General features: G+C 37.5%; 1 protein-coding gene across 4 annotated transcripts in view; it reads left to right on the top strand.

Moving 5' to 3' along the window:
- Positions 1–23,620, top strand: part of ASAP2 (ArfGAP with SH3 domain, ankyrin repeat and PH domain 2) — a 90,782-nt gene that overhangs the window by 28,728 nt on the left and 38,434 nt on the right. For all 4 annotated transcript variants that reach the window (XR_009725203.1, XM_061351761.1, XM_061351760.1 and 1 more), the window contains exons 4-8: positions 6,770–6,844; positions 9,090–9,139; positions 19,801–19,930; positions 22,148–22,233; positions 23,493–23,568. Coding sequence is in view for 3 of the 4 variants with exons in the window: in XM_061351761.1 (XP_061207745.1) it covers positions 6,770–6,844; positions 9,090–9,139; positions 19,801–19,930; positions 22,148–22,233; positions 23,493–23,568 (417 nt within the window). In the remaining variant the exon portion in view is untranslated. The remainder of the gene's footprint in view (positions 1–6,769; positions 6,845–9,089; positions 9,140–19,800; positions 19,931–22,147; positions 22,234–23,492; positions 23,569–23,620) is intronic.

Raw genomic sequence — 23,620 nt, 5'->3', positions numbered from 1 at the left:
TATATGTCAGAGGAGTCATCCTTACCGAGTGTCAGTCAGTCAGTTATCCTGAATCTCCCATACAGAGGCAAATTGCTCATCTGGAAGGGAAAATAGAATGGGTCTTCTAATTGATACCTTCTGTTGACTAAATCCCCTTTTATAGCATATATTAATTACAATATGATGACTTCATTAGGCAAATGGATCTGGGAAATGTGATGTTTAGGTGGTTTTAAAAAGCAATGTACTAAAAGCTGCACCCCCTCCCTAGAAAAACCTTTTAATGTATTATGTTTCAAGAAGACTCTTAAAAGCTACAAAATGTTGCTGTTCTTACCAAAAATCTTAGCTATTTGTTCTCCTATTTAATTATTAAAAAAGAATTACAAACAAAATTATAGCTTCATGTAACTTTTCCTCTTAGAAGTGAATACCAGTAAAGTGTTGGTAACTGGTCATTTTGAAAACTTGTCCATAAGTTTACTGATGGAGGTCTAGTTTTCTAAGAGGTTATAAGAGTAATGTACAGTAGTTGGAAATAATTTGGGATGCTGTGTTTTTTTTTATGGTTATAGCCATATATGAAATAAGCCCTATGCATTCATACAGTGTGGTAAAGTATCCAACTCTGATTAAGCATGTTGGCAGTAAAAACGGCCCTCTCCTCTCCTGTTCCCTTGTAGCACCCAACATATTTTGGTTGTATGTAGTTTCATCAGAAATGTAGCCAGGGCCATACAGCCTTCTGCTGTTAAAAAAATAAAATCTGGAAGGTACTCTTTTTAGATAGAAGTATCCCTTGAGTTTCCTAGGGTGCTAAACTTCCACTGAGGATTTCAGCTGAAATGAGTCGGGAATGTGTAAGCAAGTGAGAGGACATGTTCAGACTGGAGCAGATGCCAAAGCTATTAACACTGGCAAAGCTTTAGGGCTACTGTCAAGTTTTGCCTTGTCATGTATTTTGCTTTTGTTTCTAGAAGCTGATGTGTTCTGTCAGCTCTTGGCCTGCGTGACATTTAGAGCTGTGGCTCTAGTGCCTTTGCAGAAAGATTTTCTTTAAACTTACCTTTAGTAAGGAAAGAAAGGCTGTTGTAAAGTTGCTCTACTTTAGTGGGGAGGCTGGGTTCTTATTTTCTTTAATAGTTTTAATGCTTTCCCAAAAGACTTTGTTTTGTGAATTTACCAAGGCATCGGTGATTTAAAGTATTTCATTAACAGCTGAAGGATTTTCTTACTAGGTTTTGATTTTATTTTTTTTTTTTTCTGGAATCCGGTTATTCAACTGTAAACTATTCTACTTAAAGTTCAGGTCTTGGTTTCCTTGTATGTGCTTTACTATGTTTCTTTCATGTGTGCATTTTTAAACAGTGCATAAAATAATCTTTGAAGAACTTTGGTTCTTCATATTTGAAATGGTTTATAAAACATCTTTAAGAAGAGGTAGACATTTACTGTATATCAGGTCCTTGTAACTACTCAGTTTAGCCTTTCTTACACATTGTTTGGATAAGTTTATGATATACTGTGCACTTTTGCTTTTCTCTTTAACAGCACAAATATAAAATTTTTCTTAAACTTCTGGATTAGGAATGTTTGGGGTATTTTTTTCTTCTTTTTTCTTTTTGTTTTTGTTTGGTTTTTGCTCTTTTGGGGGTTTTGTTTGTTTTGGGGGTTTTGTTTTGTTTGTTTTAAGAAGATTGCTCAATGAGTGTGTCTTTTTTGGTAGTGAACTATCAGAAAATACTAGAGGCATTTTCAGAGGTAAAATGGTGCTTTTTGTGGCATGTACAGTATTGCTTCTTGATGGCAAACTCTGCTGTTTCCTGTCAGAACGGCAGCATCCACAATTCCCAGGTAGGTTAGGTCTGTATGGCACTTGCATATAGCATTAATTACTCTGTCTTCCTAATAAATTTAGTGCCAAGTGATAAGGACGTGAGTCTTAATATGAAAAAATGTTAGGACACGGAAAGTCTCATTGCAGTATGTTTGCACTTTAAATATTTGTTCCTTAAATCCAGTTTTTAGATTGCTACACTGAGAAAGAAAATTTATGTTGCCTTTCGTCTTTGTCAGCACTACTTGAAAAGGGATTTGATCTGTGAAGATGAAGTGGCAATTTAACAAATTCCTGTATTTGTTGTTCTTCTACATACTCTTGTCCTTTCTTTTCATTTATTTTAATTTAAGGTTAATGAAACATGCTGGATTGAGAAGACTGGAATCTGATATTTTCTCTCTGTGGAAAGTAGTTGGGAGATTCCCTGTGAGAAGTTTTTCTATTAATAATGCTTGGATTTTTAGCCGGGGGAAGTGGAGGAACAGTGATAATATTTTTCTGACCATATGCTCCTGCTTTGCTTCATTTTTTTAAATGTAAGAAAAAGGAGATTTGCTTAAAAGGTAACAAATAGCAAGACTGAAGAGATCCTTTTTCTGCATCATAAGATAAACTTAAGAAATTTGTGCCCAGAAGAATTCTGTTTCCAGGGTAATAGTTGAGACTAAGATTTAAAAAAAAAAAATGTTTGGGGTCTGAACTTTCACAGGCATATTTTGCTTAGAAAGATTCATCTTAGCTAAGTGCATTAAAAAAGCTACAGATACACATATTTGAATGTATGTGAACATCAGTGATGTGAGCTGTGTTTCTGCTTTTCACTGGTTCACTTTAGGAAAAATTGGCCTAATGGCAAGAATAAAACATTAGTACTGTTTGGTTTACACTTGTAAAGATATAAACCAAAGATGTAATAATTCCTCCTTAGTGGCATGGATTCAGCTTCACCTGGCAATCTCATCTTTACTTCTTTGCCAAAAAGAGATTGATCCAACTGGAAGAAATTCAGAGGACAGCAGCAAAAAATTTATCAGGGCTTGAGTAGGTTGATTTATGAAGAAAACTTAGAAGAAATGGAAATACGTAGTTACTCGCAGGTAATGGTAATTGTAGAAGAGCAAAATAATAAATTGCATGTAAGTGGGATCTCATTCTGAAAATACTAGATGAAGTGTCCCAGAGAAAGCAATGGAAGTTTACCCCTTAGGTGTTTTAACCTGGGTTAGAAAGAGTGCAGTTGGGAATTCTCCACTGGCAGGGAAGATGGGCTGGAATAATTTCAAATATCTTTCTTCCTTTGCTTTAAAAGCATAAAGAGGAGAGTTTTTTAAAATACCTTTAAAAATGGCCTCTCTGTAGAGAACATTCTGATTTCTACTTGCTCGATGTTGTGTTGCTTGGCCTTGTCTTACTAAAGCTCACATTACTTTGGAAAGTATTAAATCCAGTAGTACTTGTCATAAAAAATGAAAGTAGCTTAAATGGTGATTCATCAGCAGGCAGTGCTGCCAGCACTTGTGCACACCTGACCTCGCTGGTGGTTGGGGAGCCCGTGGCCAAGAACGTGTGCTGCATCTAGAATTCAGTTGTGGCAATAGGAGTCCTGTTTTGACTGCCTGGATTTTAGTTTAAGTTGGAAATGGTTTAAGGTCTGCTCTGTTCATCTGTGTATTAAGAAAATTATTTAACTTTTAAAGCAGTGAAAATTTCTGGTGTTTTTTTTGTGTTATTTTTGGTTTGGTGGTTGGTTTTTTTTGTTGGTTTTCCCCCCTCCATTGTATTTGGAAAATCCCTGAAGTACTGCAGCCTGTTTTGGAAAAAACTCATTGAAATAATTTGGAGGGATGGCAAATACCAGCTTCAGTATTTAGCCATAGGCTCTTCAACTGCTTGAAAATCTTCTTTCCCCTTTGCAAATGTTGGCTTGCCTGTTGCCTCTACCTTTGCTTCTGCATATTTGTTTATTTTTATGTTCCCCCTCCTGCCATTTCTTCTTCTCCTCCTCTGAGCCTTCTCCAGCTTAGGAAGTTTTAATTCATTATCCTGTCTCTGTCATCTTGTTGGAAGCTGTCAAAGGAAAACTGCAAGTTTGCCGAAGTGCAGTGTTGGAGTGGAAACCAGGTCAACTATTTATTTTTTTAACTACTGTATTTTATTTTTTTTACACATGGAACTTGCTGGTGTTCCTCAGAGACAGGACGTGAGTTTTGGTGAAGCTTTCCTGCACCTTTGTTGGTGTTTCTTTTTAAAGAATATTTTAAAATATAAAATAGTCAAAATGTAGGGGCAGTTGAATACATTTTACCTCCCTGTATGCACACAGAGTAGGAGCTGCAGCATATTAATGTTTCTCTTCGTGCAAAAAAAAATGGATCTATATTTTTAGATAGTTCAGCTTAAGCTTCTGGAAGAGGGGAAAAGCATGCAAGACTTCTGTTATATTTCTTGCTGCTTTATAAATACAAACAAGTCTGATTCATCTAACTAGGTTAATAATGACAAATTCATGCATTATGGATGTTTACATTTGTTGCAAATAAAATAGGACATAGGGAGTATGATGGACTGATACTAACGTACCGGTGGTAGCACAAAGCAGGAATTAATTTGAACAGGCAAACATTCTCCAAACTTTTTTGAAAAATAAAAGAATGTCAGAGGGTTTTTTTGTATTCTATTTTTAAAGTTGCTTGTACTTCATGCCCCAAGATTTGACATTCTAGGAAACATCCAGGACTCTTTTGGAGGCTAATTGATGTTTATATGAGTATGTCTGGGACAATACTTCAGGCTCTGACATTTTTTCTTTTCTGACTTAAGGAAAAAATAGCTGTCTTTGAGTGTGCTGTTGAAAAGTGCTTTATTCTTGCATTGTGCCTGTTTATCTGGATTTGAAGAATAATTAAAGGGAGGCTATGAAAGTGTTGATCTCTGGGTTAGACATTTACTGCATCATAAAATAGAGTAACTAAGTACAAAACTTTGTGTAGGATTGTATCTTTAGGTAAGACCTCTTCCGCTCCTCCATCTGGATAGCCATTCTGGATATGTGTGTCAATAGGTGTACATGCTCCATCTGCCATCTTCTAGAAGTTTTTTAGGGTTTTTTATCTATGTTTTGTGTGATTGAAACCTTTTTCCAGTCGTCTCCTATGTCTACAACATCAAATTTTATGAGCTATGACCGTGGTTATGTTGATAATGGAGAGTATGTTGTACAGCTGAGAACCTGGGAGGTGCGTGGCTTCCAGCTCTGCCAGCTATGCATGTGTTGATGTTGCTCATTCGGTTTTCATAAGAATTATTAAAAAAAAAAAAAAAAAAGGCAAAACCCACACAGAGTTACAATGAACTTGTTGATTCTAAAGGGATTTCTGTGGTTGAGTCGTGCAGCTTTTTGGGGAGGGGGAAAGTAAGGTAGAGGAGGAGAAATGTGATTTGTGGTAAGAGTTTAAAAGACCAGATATTCTGTATTTCTTCAGTCTTTCATGCAGAGGCAATCTGTTTCACCTTTAAAATCATGTATATTCCCTTTCTCTTTGATTGTTGCCTGAAATTTCAAGCAAATACAGTGAAGTGTATCTTTGAAGAGGAAGAGTGGGTATTTCAGGATTTTAACAGCAGCTGTTGAGTACAACTGGGGATGGGACTCCTAAGTTAGTTCTAGTAAGGCCAGCATTTAATTATAGTGTGATAATGCTTTGTATTTTTCCATTCTGGGGAGGCTGAAGGATCACAGTTGGAAATGTGTTTTTTTTGAAGCTCCTGTTAGTGTCATTTCTTCTCTCGATGAGCTACACTAAAAGGGAATTTGATGTTCTTGACATTGTTCTTGAAGAAACGGAAAAATTTGTTGCTATGATGCAAAGTTCTTTGTCCATTTTGAACATTCCAAATCCATCTTCATATATGTATTTCAATGCTTCTTGAAAAAAATCGCATTTTAATTGAACAGCGAACAATAACAGCAAAAAATATATGAATCCATCCAAAGCAGAAGTTATTCTGATTTTTTTTTTTCTATCAGGTGTTTCTAAAATATTTTACTCTTCAGTGCAATCCATTTGAATTGTTACAGTTTAAAGTCTTTGCCTAGACATCGTGTTCAAGATATGGGTCATTTTCCCTGAATCATAAAGGATTGGAAAGGAAGCCTTTCTTTTTCTAGTGTGTGCTGCTTAATTTTTTATTAATACGGTTTTTCTTCACTCTTTTTCCCCATCAAAATATTACTATAGATACTTACCTATACCATGATTATTTTTCTGTTGTCTCATTTAAAATCACTTTTTTTCTTCTTGAATTACTTGTTTACTCCTCAATTACTTGCATACTCAAGAGCTCGTAAAATCCTTATTTCAATGTCTGTATGAGATTAATAAGGCTGATGTATTACTTTATTAAAATTACATGGGAAATATTTGAATAGTAGCTTTTCTTATAGGCCAGCATTCTTTGTCTTTGTAACTTCTGTCAGAGTAAGGTGCCATGTGTTGGGAGTAGCAGATTGTTGAGAGTAGCAGATATGGTTTTTGGAATAGGTCTGAAGAGACTGGGAAAATAAACAAAATTAATTTAAAATATTAAAATATATTCAGTTACTTAAAATATGTAAGTGCTGAAAATCTCTATGATTGTTTTCATACAAGTTAAACAGTGAAATTGGGGGATGTAAAAATCAGTGGTTTTCCTTTGAAGTCACTACTGGATGAGATATTTATCAGTAGCAGTAATTTTACAGGTTTCCTGCTGACTTGGGCTATAGTGATTCCAGAATAAGTTTAATTAACTTGTGTAGCTTCCCTCTTTGATTACTGGCTGTACTGATAAACACTTTCATAAAACAGGGTTAGAAAACTAATATGTAAGATTTTCTTGTGAAACTTCATGTGAATGAAGACAGTTTATGTTCTTATATTCAATGTTTGATGTAATTTTCTTGTTCAGATTCAGAATATGAACAACATCATCACTTTTCCATTGGACAGTTTGCTGAAGGGAGATTTAAAAGGAGTAAAAGGGGTATGTTTCTCTTATTTATATATAAAATTTATATATAAAATATATTTGTTGATACAGGAAATACATTTAGCTACTGTATTTATCTTCTAGAAGGCACAGGATACTAAAGTAAGGTATTAGCTTAATAAAGAGATTTTTTGTTTGGGGTTTGTTTGGTGAATTGAGTCATCCCTTCTGTTTGTGGTTTCACATAAAAACTCTTGACTATGTATACAAAACAACATTGGAGAAGCTTTAAAAGCACCCATGAGATATATAAGGTAAGCAGAGAAAGAGGTGTAAAAAAAGTAGACATTTACTTAGTTGAGGGGATAGTACTTTGTTAAAGAATTATTATTAATATACTATTTAGCATTCTAAATTTATCAGGAACTATACAGATTATTAAGAAAGACACATTAGACTGCATGTGCATAGGATTTTCTTTAACAAAGCTGAGATCTGTTTGTGCCCTGAGGATATTTCCTATTTGAAATAATAGTAACCTGGACTCAAATGATGTTATGTTTATAATAAATTACAAAGCCTACATGCAACAAACTTATTTGGCTTATGCTTCATTTACTACTGAGCAAGCAGGAAGCGACTGGCAGCTATTGTTTAGGACATTGAAGGAAAAATGTACATAGACTAAAAATGGTCTCTGTATATTGCTGGAGGATAAATAGATTATTTACTAAGATAGGCATATTATCTTTGTGTTGCTTGCTTACCACATTTCATTCCTTGTTCTTCTCTTTTTTTTGCGTGTCAGAATAAATACATTTATAACAGTACAGCATTACCCCATGTTCCTGACCTGTGAAAATAATCAACTGCTGCTTTAATTATATAATGGTCAAAATAACTAGCTGACAGGTAAAAATTAGTTCCTAGTCTGTAGTTGCAAAGCTTTCCTGGTGCCTGACAGTTAACAATACTTTTTTTTGTAGTTGACTGATCCCTTGAACTCCACCAGAATTTCAAATGTTGCGTTTTTAGACATAGAGTAGAATCATAGAATGGTTAGGGTTGGAAAGGACCTTAATATCATCTAGTTCCAACCCCCTGACATGGGCAGGGACACCTCACACTGAACCATCTCACCCAAGGCTCTGTCCATCCCGGCCTTGAACATGGCCAGGGATGGAGCAGTCACAACTCCCCTGGGCAATCCATTTTAGTGCCTCACCACCCTAACAGTAAAGAACTTCTTCCTTATATCCAATCTGAACTTCCCCTGTTTAACTCGTTACCCCTTGTCCTATTGCTACAGTCCCTAATGAAGAGTCCCTCCCCACATCCCTAGAGGCCCCCTTTAAGTACTGGAAGGCTGCTATGAGGTCTCCATGGAGCTTTCTCCAGGCTGAACAGCCCCAACTTTGTCAGCCTATTTTCATACGAGAGTTGCTCCAATCCCCTGATCATCCCTGTGGCCCTCTGGACTTGTTCCAACAGTTCTATGTCCTTTCTAGGTTGAGGACACCAGAACTGCACACAATACTCCAGGTGAGGTCTCATGAGAGCAGAGTAGAGGGGCAGGATCACCTCCTTCGACCTGCTGGTCACACTCCTTTTGATGCAGCCCAGGATACGGTTGGCTTTCTGGGCTGCAAGTGCACACTGAAGCCGGCTCATGTTCAGTGTCTTTATCGACCAACACCCAGTTTCAAATCAGTGAAACAATTTTACATCTTGTTAAAATAATTTTATCCAAATACCCTTTTTCAGTGGGGAAAAAATAAACGAATTTGGATCATAAGTAATTAAAAAATTCTCACAGAGTAAGTTATGTCAAAGCATGTGGCCTATACTGTTCCTGTTAAGTCAGTTGAAAATTGACTTCTTTAACTTTAGTGGGATGAATCAAGTCCTTAGCCAAGGCTGTACTGAAGCCTCAGAAAAGGCACTTCTTTCCAGTGGAGCCAGAGATGGAATGATGAGAAAATAGCCTGTTTGATTAATTGCATAGTGTGCTCTTGGGATGATGTGTAGGTATGCCTTTTAAGGAGTAAAGCAGAGCTGTAAAAAGCATCCTAGTGGTGCTTTTAAGAACACGAGTGTATTAATTCTGTGTACAAAATTGTTTTTCCTATCTGCAAGATTGCTTTTACACAAATCTTAGGTGAGCTGTTCAAGAAAGTGGAGTCCCTTATTTTAGTAGGTGCTGCAAATGGCCAAGGTGTGTTTTCAGTGTTAGGAAGGACACAGGATAGATCCACAGAATTTTTCATGTAAATAACTGTTTTTTCTTATCTCTTGACAGGACCTGAAAAAACCCTTTGATAAAGCTTGGAAGGACTATGAAACAAAAGTGTATGTGTCTTAAAACCCGGGGCTGTATGAAAATAGAAGTGCATAGACACAATCATTTCAAATTCTGTAATATACAGCTTATTAAATGAGTGAATTGTCTTGTGTTTGTGTGCCATGACATTTAGTGTCTGTGGTAGACCACATTGCGTAACAAAGTTCCGAGTAATGAGTATAATATCCCAGTGTGTGTTTTCTACTGCATAGTCTTCCACTTCGGTTGACAAAGTTTTGTTTTAATTGGGAAAGAATTATTCCTCATTTTTGATAGTATGCATATTCATACCATGTAATCTGCTACATGTTGAAGTCCACTTCCTTTTCTGCCTTCCCTCTGCCTTCGGAGGACACTGCTGTACAAAATGAAAAGTTAGCCACCCTGTGTTTTCATCCTTGACTACCAAAAGTGCAGCAACATAATTGCTCTTGATGTCCTTTTAAGCATTTGTTGTTGTTTTCTTTTTCTCCTCATCAGTGACTAATTCAGTGTAATTAGCAACTTTCTTTAGTTGAAGAAATTATATACTGAGTGTTTAGAAAAGTCTTAGAAAAAAAATATCAAGAGCATGCAAAACAAGATTTAGTTCTGGATTTGTTAGCCTAAAACCCTTGTAATGACTCTGTAATGTCTCTGCTTCTAGCGAACTTATGAGACTCTGCCCAGTGCAGAGTTCTGTAAGACCTTATTTGATGCTGAGGCTTTGGCACTTACCAGTAAGGTGGTAATGCTGATGGGGGTGTTTGCTGCTACCATTCTAAAACTGCACGATTCTAGGTCAGTCCAGTACCAGGAGCCTTAGTAAGCTGCATTTAATTAGTGCAGTTTGTTTAAAGATGCAGATGTTTTCTGCATTTAATGGCAATGTTGGGTGGTCTCAGCAGATGTATTGTGTAGTAGAAGCGGATGAATATCTATCTGAGACTTGTCAGCTGTGTCTCTCGTTGTGTCTTAGCCCAGCATACGATAAGCCACTTACTTGAAGGTTCTTGATGCACAGTATAAACAGCTGTAAAATCAGCTTTAGTCACTGAATTTTATATCCAGTGAAATGGATCAAATGAGTCAACAAAGCTCAGTATCTAAGATCAAACAAATTAATTTTGGTACCTTATAAATCATCAAGTGGTTTAGTTCCTTACATCAGAAACAGTTGTTTCCTGGTTAACCAAGTCAATTGTATGAGCACAGGTTATGGTATCTGAAGTAGAATTTTATAGCAAGTTTTATTCCTCATTCCAGTATTACTTGGATTGTGACTATTAGTTGAGTTTCATGTCACACATGTAGCATCTTTGATCATCTGAGACACTGCTGCGTGTGTCAGACCATTTCTGATGATGTAGGTCCAGAAGAATTGCATACGATGACGCTGTTTAACATAAAATCTTCCAGATCCCCAGCCACCTCCATTGGCTGAGAATCTAGCATGATTGTTCGGGGTTTTTTTTTGATTGCACAAAGTCATAAGGAGTCGCTGGTGCCCTCTGAGTTGGCACATCTGGAGTTGTGTGCAGTCTTCAGAAATTATTCCTGTAGGTGGTTTACTTACAAAACAACAAGTTTAGCAGGTTAGCTAAATTTCATTATTTCTTTTGGTAATAAGAACGGTCTAATTACTGCTTTTTAGGCTCAGTTTGTGCGGAGGACCTGAGTGGCTTTTGCTTTCTGAAACTGTCTAGCTATAGCTGGGTTTTCATAAGAAGGTATTCTGAACTACTGAGATAAACTTTCAGCCTGACAGTCTGAATCGATGGAAGGTTGTGATGGCTCCAGTGTGGTTCATGCTCCTAATGTCAGTGAATGATCTCACTTGGTGTTGTGCCAGTTATTGGCTGTTGAAGTAATTAAGATTTCTGATCTTTACCCATGGCTATAGTTGATCTCTGAGGATGGGCTATAAAGAGCAGTCTTGTAATTTAGTCTGCTGTTGTCTAGCAATGCTTGATTGCTGTATCTGAAAGCTTGGTTACTTATGTGTAACTTGCTCGTAGCAACATCTTGCAAAGTTTATGTGCAGAATTTAAAATACATTTGCACGCTGCTGGGACATATACCGAGAATGCTATTACTACTGGACCAAGGTCTGTGATACTTTAAAAATCTCAGATAGAATAGGATGAGTATGTTTCAGTGGTGTAAAGATTTGTACTTTGAACCTCGGTTTTGTCAGAGCAGTTGGTCTGTTTCAGAGTCAGGTACTGCAGAAATATTTTAATTTGTTTTTTTAACTTATTAAAGTATTTGAAAAATAAAAAATGCCCATAGAAAATATATTAGAATCTGTGTATTTGGAGGTTCTTGTTTGAGTTTAATGACAGTAGATACATGGAAATATTGTGCATGTTAGTTCATTTAGGACCTGAAAGCTGGATGTTGACATATTCATTTTCTGTCTGTGGGATTGAATCCACTACTGCTTATATGATACCATGAGATTTTAATTTTTTTTCCCTTTTAACCGTGAGCCCTTTAGAAAGCTTGCTTTATTACTTTGCTTTCAAATAAGACACTTGGGTCTTGATGCAAAACAGGCTCCTTTTTCCACTGTAAGGATATTCCTTTTTCCAAATTTCCTATGTATTTTCTGCAAGACTCTAACAAATGAAGCACATCTCCTTGACAGTGCTGATTTCTAAGCCATTTATGTGTCAGGTTATTCAACATGCAAGAACTGAAGATAGCACATGTTCATCAGGAAGTTCTTTCAGACCCATTACCATCTTCTGTGACGTTTCCAGGTGGTGGGCTGGTACAGTTGTACTGCACTATATTTTTTAAAGTGGTTAGATGAAAGTTACACATTCTAGAGTTTAGTCTAGCCCGTTGGACTCCTTCACTTTGATCAAGACCAAAGGATCATCTGCTTGAGGCTTGGGAGCCTGGGAATTCTGTCTTCATGAAAGTTCTTTAGAATAGGGGGGTTTGTGTTTTCCCCCTTATTTTGTGATTGTTTTATAACAGCAGATATTACTTATTGTGGCTTAAGTTTGGCAGTCAAGGAATACTGTTTTTTAGTTCAAGCTACCTTACCCCTCTGCCAAGGAACAGACCAATTTTCCTTAGTTCTGTTGAGTAAAATTCAGACTGCAGCTTCCCTGAGACACCCACTTCTTGTGTGCAAGATCAGTTTCCAGATGAGATGTTGCCGGCTGTCGTTATTGAGCATTGGTCTTCATAGATCAGAGACAGGAGGTTTAATGATGTAATTTTCAAGCAAGGGTGAGAATGTTATCTGAGCTGGAATCTGTTCATGTCAGCTTTATCATCTGGTAAATTTTGGATGTAGGAAAACAATGAGGTTTTTCTGAGCTGCTATAATACGTGCCACTGAGGTTTCTTCAGATAATAACTGTTTTGATTCCGTGGCTGTCTCAAATGGATCTGAACTTATAGCTGCACGTTTTGGGCATCTGTGGCAGTGGGTAGATGCAGAGTCATCTCAAAGATTCTTAATCGTGAATTGAATTTCTTTGTTGTAGTATCTTTGCAGTCTCTGCCTTAATGAAAAGGGCGAAGGGACTGGGAAAGCTACCCGCAGCCCCACCTGCAGCTTATGCTGCCACAGTAAAATGGCAGATGTAGGTGCTGATAGCCAGAGATGCTCAGCCTCCTTCCATGTGCTACCTGAGACTTTTAGACTGTGCCTAAAACCACTGTTAAGTTTATGCTTAGTTAGCTGTCTTTCCCAGTGATACCTCTTCAAATATGTGAATATCTGTTATTATTCTTTTCTCCCCTTCTTTTTCTTTTCCCTTTGGGTTAACAAACTGTGCAAGACTGCTTGGCAGCTCTTTGTCTGCATATCCCTCTGTATCGTATGCTTAAAATAATACTGTTCATCTGCATTTCCAAGTCACAAGTACAGACCTGTGAAGCTAAGTGCCAGATATCAAAGTGGTGTTTTTGTAGTCTGTGAAGAAGTGACAGTGTTTTCATCCTGATTCTGCCTCTATAGGCTGTTTCTTTAAGGAAGAATTGGAGCTTATTTGCCTCAGTATCTCCTCTCTTGCACTTTTGTGCTGACATATCAGGTGCTACTGTACACAAGTGTGACCTATTTGAAAATAATTCCATTAATGGAGAAATGACATTTGTTTTGCCTCTTTCCTGTAAAAATTTCTAAGCATCAAGCTCTGTATGTGTTTTAAAATTACTGTGTATATAGTCTTCTCTGGGAGAAGATCCACTCTTTTTTAAGGTTTTAAGATCCACTCTTACGCTCTTGGATCACCATCCATCAGTGTTGGTTATTATGCAACTTCTTTGCCCTAACTGCCTAACTTCTCCTGAGTATTTTCCTGAAGATCACCTGAAGTAATGGAGGAAGGATGGATCAATTTTCTTAAAACATCGGGACTGTTTTCAAGCAAGGGAGCAAGAGGAGCGAGTAACCCATAGCTTTATGCAAACCTACCTCAGTGAAAAATTGGGAACATCCTGAGGTGACATTCATGACTAATTCCTCTTTTCTCACCTTCAGTCACTAATATGCTTCAGTTGAAGCCATAAAGATTTTAAAATGTTCTTAAAGCCTTAAAGTAGTTAAAAGCAGTCCATTTCTCTTAGGACCACAGTTACAGTCTTTGTTTCCTGTACAAGAGCCAGGCGCTGCTGCCTGCTACTGCAACACTGCAGCGGGACTAGTCTGTGTCCTGCGGGTAGAATTGGTGCAGACTGGGCTCTTTTTGTTTTGAAGCAGTTGCTTTCCCCCATGTACTTAAACACTAATGGCAGACATGCCGGGGGAGCATGTGGGGAAGGAGTACACATGTCATAAAAACTGCTCATTCTCCCAGCAGGCAGATTATATTCAACAAGGCAGTGAGCCATATTTCACCCACGTTCTTCAGTTTAATCGGTCCTGTTGTAGTAGATTTTGAGGTAAATGCATTGTAACAGTTGTGCACAGGAAATAGAAGCATAAACTTACTGAAGCATATTATTTACTCATTTTTTTAGCTGAATAGCAGTGTCTATATTCCAGACATAAACTTGTCTTACCTGAAAAGAAAGAACTGTTAATTTTTTTAAATAAAGATGTTTTATTTTTAGGCCTATAAATATATACCATCTTCAGAAGTCCTCTGCTAATCAGTGTTGTGCTAATGCTATGAAATATAAATGCTTAATGAAAACCAGCAAGCTTTTCTTAGGAAGGCTGGCTCCTTCTCCTCCTTTACCATTTTCTTTTTAAAAGCCAGGCATGGGGTCTGTTATGCACCATGAATAGAACAAGTTGCTTGAATGTGCTTATGGCATTATAAGATCAAGCCAGTAGGCTGAGGTGCATTATGTTACTGTGCAGCAACACAAACACTCGTATCTAGGTATAACTCTATCATTAATGATTTGTTTCTGAACCATTTGAAGTCAATAAAAGAATTAACAAATTCTTATGCCAGTGTTCTGTAAAGATGTCTGCAAAGCTGTTTGGTTACATGATGATGTTTCCAGTTTGGTAAACTCATTTTTTTAAACAGTAGGACAAAAATTTCTCTGGAAATTTTGCAATCTTTCTTCAGAGCTCTAACCTGACTCAGTAGATAATTAAATTCATAGATCATAGATATTTCTGCCATATTTCCTTTCAAAGCATGTACCTAAGACAAAATGGAGGTCACATCTTGAAAATAGGATGAAAGTGTGGAACAAGGTAGCTTTAATATAAATTTCTAGAATAGAATAACAGAATCATTTAGGTTGAAAGACACCTTGTAGATCATTAACCTAGCACTGCCATGTCCATCACTAAACTCTGTCCCTGTGCACCACATCTACACATCTTTTAAATACCTCTAGGGATGGGGACTCAATCACTTCCCTGGACAGCCTGTTCCAATGCTTGACAACCCTTTCAGCGAAGATTTTTTTTCTAATATCCACTCTAAAACTTCCCTGAGGCAACCTGAAGTTGTTTTCTTTTGTCGTATCACTTGTTACTTGGTAAGAGAGACCAATACCTTTCACCAGCTTCATTGCCCTTCTCTGGACCCTCTCCAGCACCTCAGTGACTTCCTTGCAGTGAGAGGCCCAGAACTGAACACAGTACTGGAGGTGCTGCCTCACCAGTGCCCAGTACAGTGCGATGATCACTGCCTTGGGCCTGCTGGCCACACTGTTTCTGATATAGGTGAGGATGCTGTTGGCCTTCTTGGCTGCCTGGGCACAAGCTGGCTCATGTACAGCTGTCAATCAGCACCCCCGGTCCTTTTCCACTGGCAGCTTTCCAGCCACTCTTCCCCAAGCCTGTAGCCTTGCATGGGGTTGTTGTGGCTCAAGTGCAGTACCTGGCATTTTGCTTTGGTGAACTTTATACAGCTGGCCACAGCCCGTCAATCCAGCCTGTCCAGGTCCCTCTGCAGAGCCTTCCTTCCCTCCAGCAGATCGACACTCCCACCCAACTTGCTGTCACCCGCAAACTTACTGAGGGAGCACTCTGTTCCCTCATCCAGATCACTGATAAAGATATTAAACAGGACTGGCCCCAATACTGAGCCCTAGAGAGCCTCACTTGTGACCAGCCACCAACTGGATTTAACTCCATTCACCACAACTCTTTGGGCTCTGCCATCCAGGCAGGTTTTTACCCAGTGAAGAGTGCACCCATCTAAGCCATGAGCAGCCAGTTTCTCCAGGAGAATGCTTGGGAAACAGTATCAAAGGCTTTACTAAAATCCACATAAACCATATCCACAATATGATTTGAGCTTTGAGTCTCAGCTTTAAGACTGAGATTTCACGCTAAGTAGTTTTATTTTGAAAGAGATTACCTGCTAATTAAATGGAAAAAGCTTTGAATGAATCTGCAGATACTATGCTGAAATACTAGAAAGATCTGGATGTGTTTTGCTCATTCTGCCCTCTTTTCCCCTGTCCTGCAGTGTGGGAGGAGTGAAAGGGAAAGCTTTTTAGCATTTCCAAAAGGAAAAGATGACTTCTTCCTTCAGGCCTTGGGTAATAAGATATTCTGCTGTCAGCCTTGGCAGACAGTAGATGGAGGCTTTTTCACTGAAAGGCTAGGTAGGGTGTCAGAGCTGAACTTGGAGAGTCAGGCTGATAAGGAAGACTAGACAAAGAAAGGATATTTGGAATTATAATGTATAATATTATTTTGTCAAACATAATAGCCCTTGGAAGCCTTCCCTTTTCAAGTCTGTGCCTTCCAGGTGCTATTCCCAATCTCTGCACCTTCTGACATATGTACCTAGAGTCAGCCTGGCCTACTGCTTTATGGGGAGAGGAATTAAAAAAAGAGTTGCTGCCCAGGCAGCCAGTTCACTGCTGCTGCATGTTCACAGTGTGTTCTAGTTATTTACACTTGTTTACTGGCTGAAGATGAATGCCAGTCTTTGGTGTGTGAAACAGGAAAATAGGTCTCATCCTCTTTAAAGTTTTAAAAACTAAATATGCCTACTTTGATGTTTATTTATACCATGATCTATATGACAAAATTGAATTCTTTGAAGAAATTAAAATTTATATTGAAAACCAGTTGCTTTTCAAATTGGAGCTGAAAAAATAGCCATGTAGTGGCAACTGAGTGGGCAAGACGGTTTATTTTGTATCTGACTTCTCTGTAATTCTTCACCATGTATTTCAGCTTCACTTGTCTGCTACACAGATCTGAGTTCACTGCATATTTGTGCAGCTGCATTGTAAATTGACTGAAGTGTGCTCAGTTTGCGTATGTGACACATGTACTGCATGAGCTTCAATAGCAGCTTTACAAAACATTTGTTTCTTTCTTACTGCTTTTAGAGGATTTTTTAGTGTTTTCCCAGTTTTCTTACTAATTTTGTTCAGTTGATCTGCCTGAAAAACTGAATACTTTGCAATATTTGGCAGCCTCACAGTGATACATCATCTTTGCCACAGCAGAGTAGTACTTGAAGCTGAGTTGACTCTCACATTTGCATAGGAAACACAGCCCACATTTAGCACTAGAAAATATGAATGCAACACTGCTGTACATGGTTTCTTTGTTTCCCTAGAAACAAAGTGCTCTATAGTATCAGTCAGATAGGAGGTAGCCTAGTATTGTAGCAAAAGAGCAAGTTAAATTCAGGGTTACAGAAATTAGTTAGAGACTAAAATCGTAAATAATAAGGAAATGCAAAAGTGAAATGCACCATCATTTATCTCTGGTATTTGTCACCAAGAGGTCGTTTGGTTTATTCTGTAAAGTGTCTCTGAAGTTTTTGAAGTTATGGAGACTGAAGCTTCGGCAAATGGCTTCAAGGATGGTTTATTTCTTTGAATCACTTGGTAGACCTCAATATGCTTTAGTCTCGGTTTAACTATTTTTTGCCTGTGGAGTTTGATTTAAGAAATCTGGAGAGAGACTTTTTATAAGGGCATGCAGTGGCAGGACAGGAAGTAATGGCTTTGAGTTGAAAGAGAGTAGATTTAGGTTAAATATTAGGAAAAAAAAAATCACTATGAGGGTGGTGAGGTGCTGAAACAGGTTTCCCAGAGAAGCTGTGGCTGCCCCATCCGTGGCACTGTGCAAGGCAAGGTTGGATGAGCCTTGGAGCAATGTGGTCTAGTCGAAGGTGGCCCTGCCTGTGGCAGGGGGCTGGAACTTTTAAGGTCCCTTCCAACCCAAACCATTCTGTGAGTCTATGATAGAAAGGACTCTTTCACCAAAATCTAGCTCTTTCCTTAAAAGGAATTAAATTTCTTTAAACTATGTATGCTGTAATATTGTGCATAATGTTTCACTCTTTGGCGGTATTAATCATCATTTGCTTTAATGAGCATTAGAGACACCTCATGACATATTAATAAGTTCTTAAAATTTTGGAGGTCATTATGTCATCCTGTGTTTGGGTATTGTTCTCTGTAAACAGTGAAAGTACAATACAGTGGCAGTTGATAGTTACTAGACTTGACTCACATTTCAGTGAATTCCCACATTTCATGAACTGTTAATGTGGAAATTGAGAGAGCTAAAACCATGGTGAATCTTTGCTCTGAGGTGTGACTGTTTTATAAGTATCAAGTATGATATAAACTGTCCCAGAGTGTGTGCTAGAAAGGAGCTGTATGTTTGTCATTTTCTGTGAAGCTTTTTGTAATGGTTTATCTTCCTTGTTCACAGTTGATGTTTGATTAATTCTTATGTTTGGACTCTGTATTCTGTGGGTACAAAATCGCATAATTGGCAGTCAGTGGGTAAGAGTACGGGCTTATTTTTGGTGAAAACAGCATTCTGGAGTTAGTTGAGATTTCATTCAGGCAAGTGAAGGTTTTCAGAGTATTTTAAGAAGTACTTCCTTCTGAATGTCTGCTTCTGGTGGGATGTGAAGGGCTGAGGAGGAATGCAGTGGTGGCTAGATCTGCTGGTGCTGGAATCCTGCACGGGGCTGGCTTTGTTGTGCCTGCCAGTACCAAAAGCACAGTTGGGTTTTTTGAATTGCTGTTCAAAATGTTTCCCTGTGGGAATGTTCTGGGATGAGATTAATGGGATTAGTTCTGGTTTTCCCTCGCTGCTTGAGGTGTTAGAGGACGCAGTCCCTCCTTCTTAAGAATTGTAAGTACAGAATATGCCATCGACTGGAAGTCCTTAGCCCATCTAGGACATTTTCCCATAGGCTGTTTGGGTAACGTTAACATCAGGTTAAGAGGGCACTTGAGACATGTCATCTTTTCAGAGACAGCTGAGAGACACTTGACTGCCCAAGGGGAGGTACAACAGTGCGTGTGTTATTTGTTCCTCTTCTGCTTCCTGTATTTCTGTGTAATGTTTCCTCCTGTTCAAAAGCAGTATAGCATTTCCTCAGGAAGCTCTTTCCAGCATTTTCAGCTTCAAAACAGTACAAGTGGCAAACTAAGATTCTTTCTCCAAAAAGTAAACACCCTCATATATTTTCTTTTATTAATATCGTTTCTTCATACCAGGCTTGTCTAACTGGATAGTATGATTATGCTACTGCCTTTAGAAATAATATGGAGAGTTAGCTGTAACACATAAGAGCGCTTAAGGGAGTTATACTGTGTGGCAGCATTGGTTATTCATTTATATTCTGCAGGAGAACCTGTTTTGTTCAGAACTCTTGGAAAATGTTCATGGAAACTTTCAGGGAATTAGGACAGCTGGTCTAGCAGACTTTGAAGTCTGCAACACAGCCGGCCGGCCAGTATTCCCAGTGCCAACTGGCTCAGTAACAAGTAGAGATGGCAACTGTGATTTTGGCTTAGGAAACCCTGTATATATAGAAGATGACTTGATGACAGGCAAGACTCAATAAATCTGGTGACATAATTGAACTCTGTTAACCAGTGTTTGGTCTGTTTGGATTAAATATCCCCTACATTCTCAATAAAAATTCATTTTTTTCTTTCTGGATTTTGTTTGTTTGGTTGGTTTTGTGTGTTTATTTGTTTGAGGGAAAAACTTAGACTCTTCCACTCACTTAGAGTCTTCTTTTGGAATATGTATCAGGACATTATTTTAACAGATGATTAAATTAGATTTCAGCTACTGTATGTCAGTGCTGATCTTTAGTCATTGTCAAATTTCAAATGAAATGTCATCTGGAAGTAAGTCATATTTAGAGCTGTAAGAGTTTGGCTCTGCATCTGTCAGTAGACTTTGTGAATAATCAGATTTCCTGAGAGGCTTTGTATTTCTCACTTCGTTGACTGATTGTTTGCCTTGTAGTACAAAAATAGAGAAGGAGAAAAAAGAGCATGCTAAGCTGCATGGGATGATCCGTACGGAAATAAGTGGTGCTGAAATTGCAGAAGAGATGGAGAAAGAAAGAAGATTTTTCCAGTTACAAATGTGTGAGGTAAGATTCAGTATGAAATTCATATTGTTCTGGTAATATTTTTAGGAAAATTTGAAAGATCCAGTTGTTCAGTGGTGACTAAGCAATTGTGATTGTAGTGATTTTAAAGGGAAATACCACGGTATTAGTAGACTCCATTTGGTAAAACCCTTTTTTTTACGCTGATGTTCTAATTTTGCAGGGAATGTAGGTATTTTCTAATTTAACAAGGAATTGTAGAATAAATAAATAATGCAAGGTTCAGTTAAACACTAAGGGATTATAATAAATAAGCCTTTACATTACTACTTCACTGTAAGTTATTTTAAGCACTAGCACATTCTCTGAATTGTTCCCTATGCTGACAGCTGTTATGTTATTATGAGGAGACACTCCAGTCTAGCACGCTGTTCGGCTGGTGCTGAAAAAATATGCTAAGGATGGAATCCAGTTGTCTTTCAAGATGCGTCAGAATGTTTTTACTTTGAAATCTTTGTGATTCTTGCAGTATGTCAAATTTGATGTGAATATTTTTTGTTTGATTCATTTAAGTGTATGTCAGATTCTGTGGTTGGGAATTGAAGTTGCCGTGTTTGTTCTTTTTATGCATTAACTCCAAAATATACCATGGGTGATTCTTCTGGTTTTACTAGGATGATTAGAGCTAATTTGACTGATACGCCACCATAGCTTAACAGCAGTTACTCTGAATGCCATTTTTAGCAACTATATGCACTGATGCTTAGCAGAAAAGCTTCACATTCCTTTACAGAGTCAGACTAAAGTATTCAAAACTGATGCAGGGATTTGAGTATCCAGTAAATACATGGGTGTTGCCTGTTAATTGCCCATCTGTATCCTTCCTAAGAAACAGCCAGGAACAGATGCATCTTTCTTCCTGTGTCACAATAAAAGAGGACTTAACTTTAGTCAGTTGTAGTGATAATAAAATTAATCAAGTTACCTTAAAATGTGGAATAGCTGAAGTGTATCGTGCATTTCTTCTGGGGCATTTTTGAAAATAAGTTTACACTTGGTTACCTCTGAATAGTCACAAAGGGAGACTTTGTTTTGAGAGTAAATCAGAAGTGTGACATATTGAAATTGTATCATAGGTATAGGCTAGTTCTTCATGAATTGTGACAGTGAACTGAATACCAGATGCCTAGAGCTCTATTTTAAATTAATAGAAGCTGGAGAGATGATTCTTCTAACTAAATACTATACAGCACACATGTCTACATTTATGCTAATTATCTGTTCACCTGAACCAGCATAAGAACCGCAACATTGAAACCTAACCTTTGGTAGTGCTTCATTTTAGTGAGTTAAAATGTTTAGGGTGTATTGTAGGTAGGGATAAAACAGATACATCAGAACATTGCTAAGAAGACGTTCACTCCTTTACTTGGAGGTATCACAGTATCACAGTATGTTAGAGATTGGAAGGGACCTCAAAAGATCATCTAGTCCAATCCCCCTGCCGGAGCAGGAACACCAAAGGTCACTGTCTGAACAGGGTTAAAAATTGGTTTTATTTAATGGACAGTTAAGGAGTCCTGTAAATATTTGGTCAGTCTCAACTTCTGCTTGCATGCTGGTATCATCTGTGCTATGGCATTGCAGGGAGGAGCTGTCACTCAATACTGACTTTGTGCCTGCCGCAAAAGGACACTAATTACACTCTGGGTTTTGGGGTTTTTTTTGTAGCTTGACATTAGATTTATAAAATCTCTTGCTAAACTGTAATTTGCTGTAATTCCTATGTACAAGAAATTGATAGAGAAAACAATAAAATCAGGGCAGATGTAAAATATGGTTAAAATAATCCCTAGCTTTTCTTGAGTAAGCTATTTTTCTTCCTTAATGGCATCTATTTGGCAATGAATTTAACAACTAGGGAGACAGATACCTAGATGGGCTGCTAGGTTTAAGAATGGATTGCAAAATTTGCTACACAAATGCTTTTACTGCTTTAACACAGGCTTTCACTAGGAGCCATGAGGAATGTTTTGAAAATTTAGGCTAATGGTAGCAAAGTATCCCCACTAGGCATCAAAATCAGCAGTGGCAACAATTGCTTTTGTGTCCTTAACGCTTGAAGACACTGTTTCATGCATTCTCTGTTAGGTCTTCTAAATTTGGAGCTGTTAAAGTGTGTTGGAATATAACTGAAAATAAAATATTAAAAAATACTGTAGCAGTAATAATTTCTTTTGTGGATTACTGTTTTAACAGTACCTGCTGAAAGTCAATGAAATCAAGATTAAAAAAGGAGTGGACTTGCTTCAGAACTTGATCAAGTATTTTCATGCTCAGTGCAAGTATGTTTTACTGTTCTTTATATCTACACATTAACTAGAGCAGTGTTTTGTTTTAAACTTCCAGCATCATCATAACACTTTTCTAGATTTTTAAAAATCTTAAGGTTCAACTGTTCTCTCTGATGTCTTTTGACAAATTGCTTTTGTCATAGATTAGTCACTGCTTTTGTTTTGAAACATAATGAGATTGAGCTAGTCCCTAAGAATTTAATTGTCTGTTCCAAAGGAGCACTGCACAGTAGTTTGGCATATTTTATAAACTACTCTTGAAACAGAGCTATTAGTTTGGTCTATTAATTAGTAGTCCATTAGTTCTGACAGGCTTTTTTGAGTGTATTTAGCAATGATCTAAATTAATTCTGTGCTCAAGAAAAATAAATTGCATAAGTAGTGGGATAAAACTATATTGAAAGCATTACTCTCTTTCTAATTAATTGGAGGACTTGGTAATGAAACACAAAGTTCTCACTAAAACAAATTTTTTATGGTAGTTTTAGAGATCAGTAATATAGCAATACAGTCATAGCTATAAACTTGATAGAGCCACTGTGTTAACCTGTTCAAATCAGTAAGTTTGCATCGTAAAAGACCAGTCTGTGTCTATGTAGGTATTCTTCCCTATATAGCTATGTTGCTTTTAAAATCAGTTTCACTTGTAGTATGTTCTTTATCTTCTCTGTCCATCTAATAAAATTTCAACAACATAAATGCTGTGTTGTGTGCCTGCTTCCCAGAGTGAAAATATTATACTTGGCATAGATAACATTACTGTGCCAATACAAAAATACATACGATACAGTAAGATGTAGCATATTTGGCTTGCATATAGTCCTTAATGCTTGGGAAACAAAGGGGTTTTCCTTTAGTAGGAAGACTATATCAGAAGGAAAATTATTGGACTCCAACAAGTCACAATTATTTTATATCCACTAAAGCTTTTCATGTTCTACAAACAAAACTTGCTTGTTCTGGGCCTTCAGAAAGTGGGATGAGAACCTGTATTTGAGGTGAGAATGAAGCAAACTTCTGTTGCAATGGATTGTGACAGTTCTGAATCTAATTGGGGATTTTGCATGATGGAATAAGCTATGATGGAAATAAAGAGGTGGATCAGTCAAAAATGCATAAAACATAGATGTTTAATGTTTTGAAGTTTATGGCATGGCATAATAATATGCATGTCTTCCTTTGGCAACTTTTTAAACAGAAAATACAAATTAAAGTTTAATAGCAGTTTGCTTTTTGGTTTTCTTTTTAAGTTTCTTTCAGGATGGATTAAAAGCAGTTGAAAGTCTCAAGCCTTCAATTGAGACACTCTCAACAGATCTTTATACAGTGAGTAACAACCTTCACATTTGTGTTGTAAACTTAGGTTTTTTACAGTAGA

This window comes from Neopsephotus bourkii, unplaced genomic scaffold, assembly GCF_033783945.1.
Source record: "Neopsephotus bourkii isolate Nb327-2 ecotype Australia unplaced genomic scaffold, CSIRO-AGI_Nbou_v1 NB_595, whole genome shotgun sequence".
NCBI lineage: Eukaryota > Metazoa > Chordata > Aves > Psittaciformes > Psittacidae > Neopsephotus > Neopsephotus bourkii.
The sequence above is the reverse complement of the archived record's forward strand: the minus strand, read 5'-3'. Positions and strand labels throughout refer to the sequence as shown.